The sequence below is a fragment of the Penaeus chinensis genome, chromosome 23 (genome assembly GCF_019202785.1).
Source record: "Penaeus chinensis breed Huanghai No. 1 chromosome 23, ASM1920278v2, whole genome shotgun sequence".
Lineage (NCBI taxonomy): Eukaryota > Metazoa > Arthropoda > Malacostraca > Decapoda > Penaeidae > Penaeus > Penaeus chinensis.
In genome coordinates, this window is record NC_061841.1 from 17,123,382 (window position 1) to 17,125,881 (window position 2,500).

General features: G+C 31.8%; 1 protein-coding gene across 33 annotated transcripts in view; it reads right to left on the reverse strand.

The window, feature by feature from the left end:
- The window catches only part of LOC125037396 (basement membrane-specific heparan sulfate proteoglycan core protein-like), a 362,744-nt gene that overhangs the window by 69,653 nt on the left and 290,591 nt on the right, over nucleotides 1-2,500 (reverse strand). For all 33 annotated transcript variants that reach the window (XM_047630535.1, XM_047630533.1, XM_047630526.1 and 30 more), the window contains one exon: nucleotides 617-1,552. In XM_047630535.1, the coding sequence (XP_047486491.1) occupies nucleotides 617-1,552 (936 nt within the window). The remainder of the gene's footprint in view (nucleotides 1-616; nucleotides 1,553-2,500) is intronic.

Genomic DNA, 2,500 nt, shown 5'->3' on the forward strand with positions numbered 1-2,500 from the left:
ATATACATATATACATACATATATACATATATATATATATATATATATATATATATATATATATATATACATACACATGTGTGTATATATACACACACATATATATACATACATATATATATATATATATATATATATATATATATATATACACTACAGGATAATATCAGGAGAAATCACCATAATAAAGAACTAAATATTAACACATTTGGTTTCAATACTTCAAGTCACATACTCACAGAAAATCGTTAGTATATGAAACAGTGAATAAGAGGATCTGCATTCTTTAAACTATTTACTTTCTACTTTCATATCAGAATGAATTATAAATATTTTTAAAATATACATAATCTTAGGTATCTGAAGAACTGGTAAGCTTATGGTAAGACTTTCTTCTGTTATGGCTCTTAGACCATGCACTGAATAAATTGAATGGACTATATTTATGAATTTACAGTATGTAGATACATATTTACACTATATATACTCTTCCAGTCACACAAAATGTAAAGATATAATGGCATGTTAGAAAAATCAGATATGCACTTTCAGTGTGGGTTGAGATTTAAGACATATCCATAGTGAAACTATACACAAAAGTACAAAAATAACTTACAGCAACCATATTCATCAGAACCATCATAACAATTTTCATAAGAGTCGCAGACTAGACTGGCATCTATGCAATCTCCATTGCGGCACTGGAAGTAGTAGGGAGCAACGCAACATCCTGCCTGTTGACTCTCATCACTACTATCCCTACAATCAGCCCTTCCATTGCACAATAGTCTTCGATCTATGCAGGTGCCATCTCCACACTGGAACTGATATTCAGAACATGTCTGCGGGCAATTGTATTCATCGCTGCCATCACTGCAGTCACTGTAACCATCACAGTATCGTTGACGATCGATGCAATCTCCATTCCTGCACCTGTATTCATATTGATCATCACAATATCTCTGGCAAGTGGAGGGCTCATCACTGTAATCAGTGCAGTCATACTGACCATCACAGACCCTTCTACGGTCTATACATGTTCCATCTCCACACTGGTGCATTGTATTTGGGTCACAAATTTCACGGCAGTAGGAAGGCTCATCACTATAATCTGAACAGTCGAACTGACCATCACAGACTCTTCTTCTGTCTATACATGTACCATCTCCACACTGATACATTGTATTGGGGTCACAGTTCTCACGACAGTAGGAAGGTTCGTCACTATAATCTGAACAGTCATTCTGACCATCACACACTCTGCGGCGATCAATGCAGGTTCCATCACCACATGCATGTTCAGTGACTTCATTGCAACATCCCCATTCATCTGATCCATCTAAGCAATCTGCTTGACCATTACAACGGATTCTAGCTGACAGACATGTCCCATCTTGGCATCTGAACTGATCTGGTGATGTGCATGAGCAGTTGCAGTAACGCTCATCAGACCCATCAGGACAATCGAAAACACCATTACAGTGATCATTCCTGTCGATACACGTTCGATCATCACACGTCCACTTGCTTATGTGGTCACAGGGAAGGTAATCTACAAATCAAGACAAGTCAAGAACCAAAACTAGATTAGTAAGGTTAATAGTAAACAGAAACTGCAATCATGCAAAAACTAAGGTTAATAACTAGAAAGTTAATAAACACATGCAATGAGTAAAGGTGCATTCTCAAATAAAGACCTCAAAATGCACACACACACACAGACACACACATTTATATAAATATATAATATATATAAATATATATATATATATATATATATATATATATATATATGTATATATATATATATATATATATATATATATAAATAGAAAGGATATGAATGAGAATGAATATCTTCACAATACAAGAGATGTATTTGACCGGTTTTGATTCTATCTTCGTCAGAAAATGTATTTCTGACGAAGATAGAATCGAAACCGGTCAAATACATCTCTTGTATTGTGAAGATATTCATTCTCATTCATACCTTTTCTACATTTGTCAACATGAATGCGGTTCACATATATATATGTGTGTGTGTGTGTGTGTGTGTGTGTGTGTGTGTGTGTGTGTGTGTGTGTGTGTGTGTGTGTGTGTGTGTGTGTGTGTGTGTGTATATATGAATATAAATACATGTGTATATATTTATACATATATATATATGTAAACATATACATGCACACACACATACATACATACATGTATATATATATATATATATATATATATATATATATATCTATATATCTATATATATATGTATGTATATATTAATACATACGTATATATATATATATATATATATATATATATATATATATATATATATGTGAGGGTATATATATACATATATATATATATATATAAATATATATATATTTATATACACACAAATATACATTACATATACATATACATACGAGCATATAAATATACATTTATATATGTATGTATGTATGTATGTATGTATGTATGTATGTATGTATGTATGTATGTA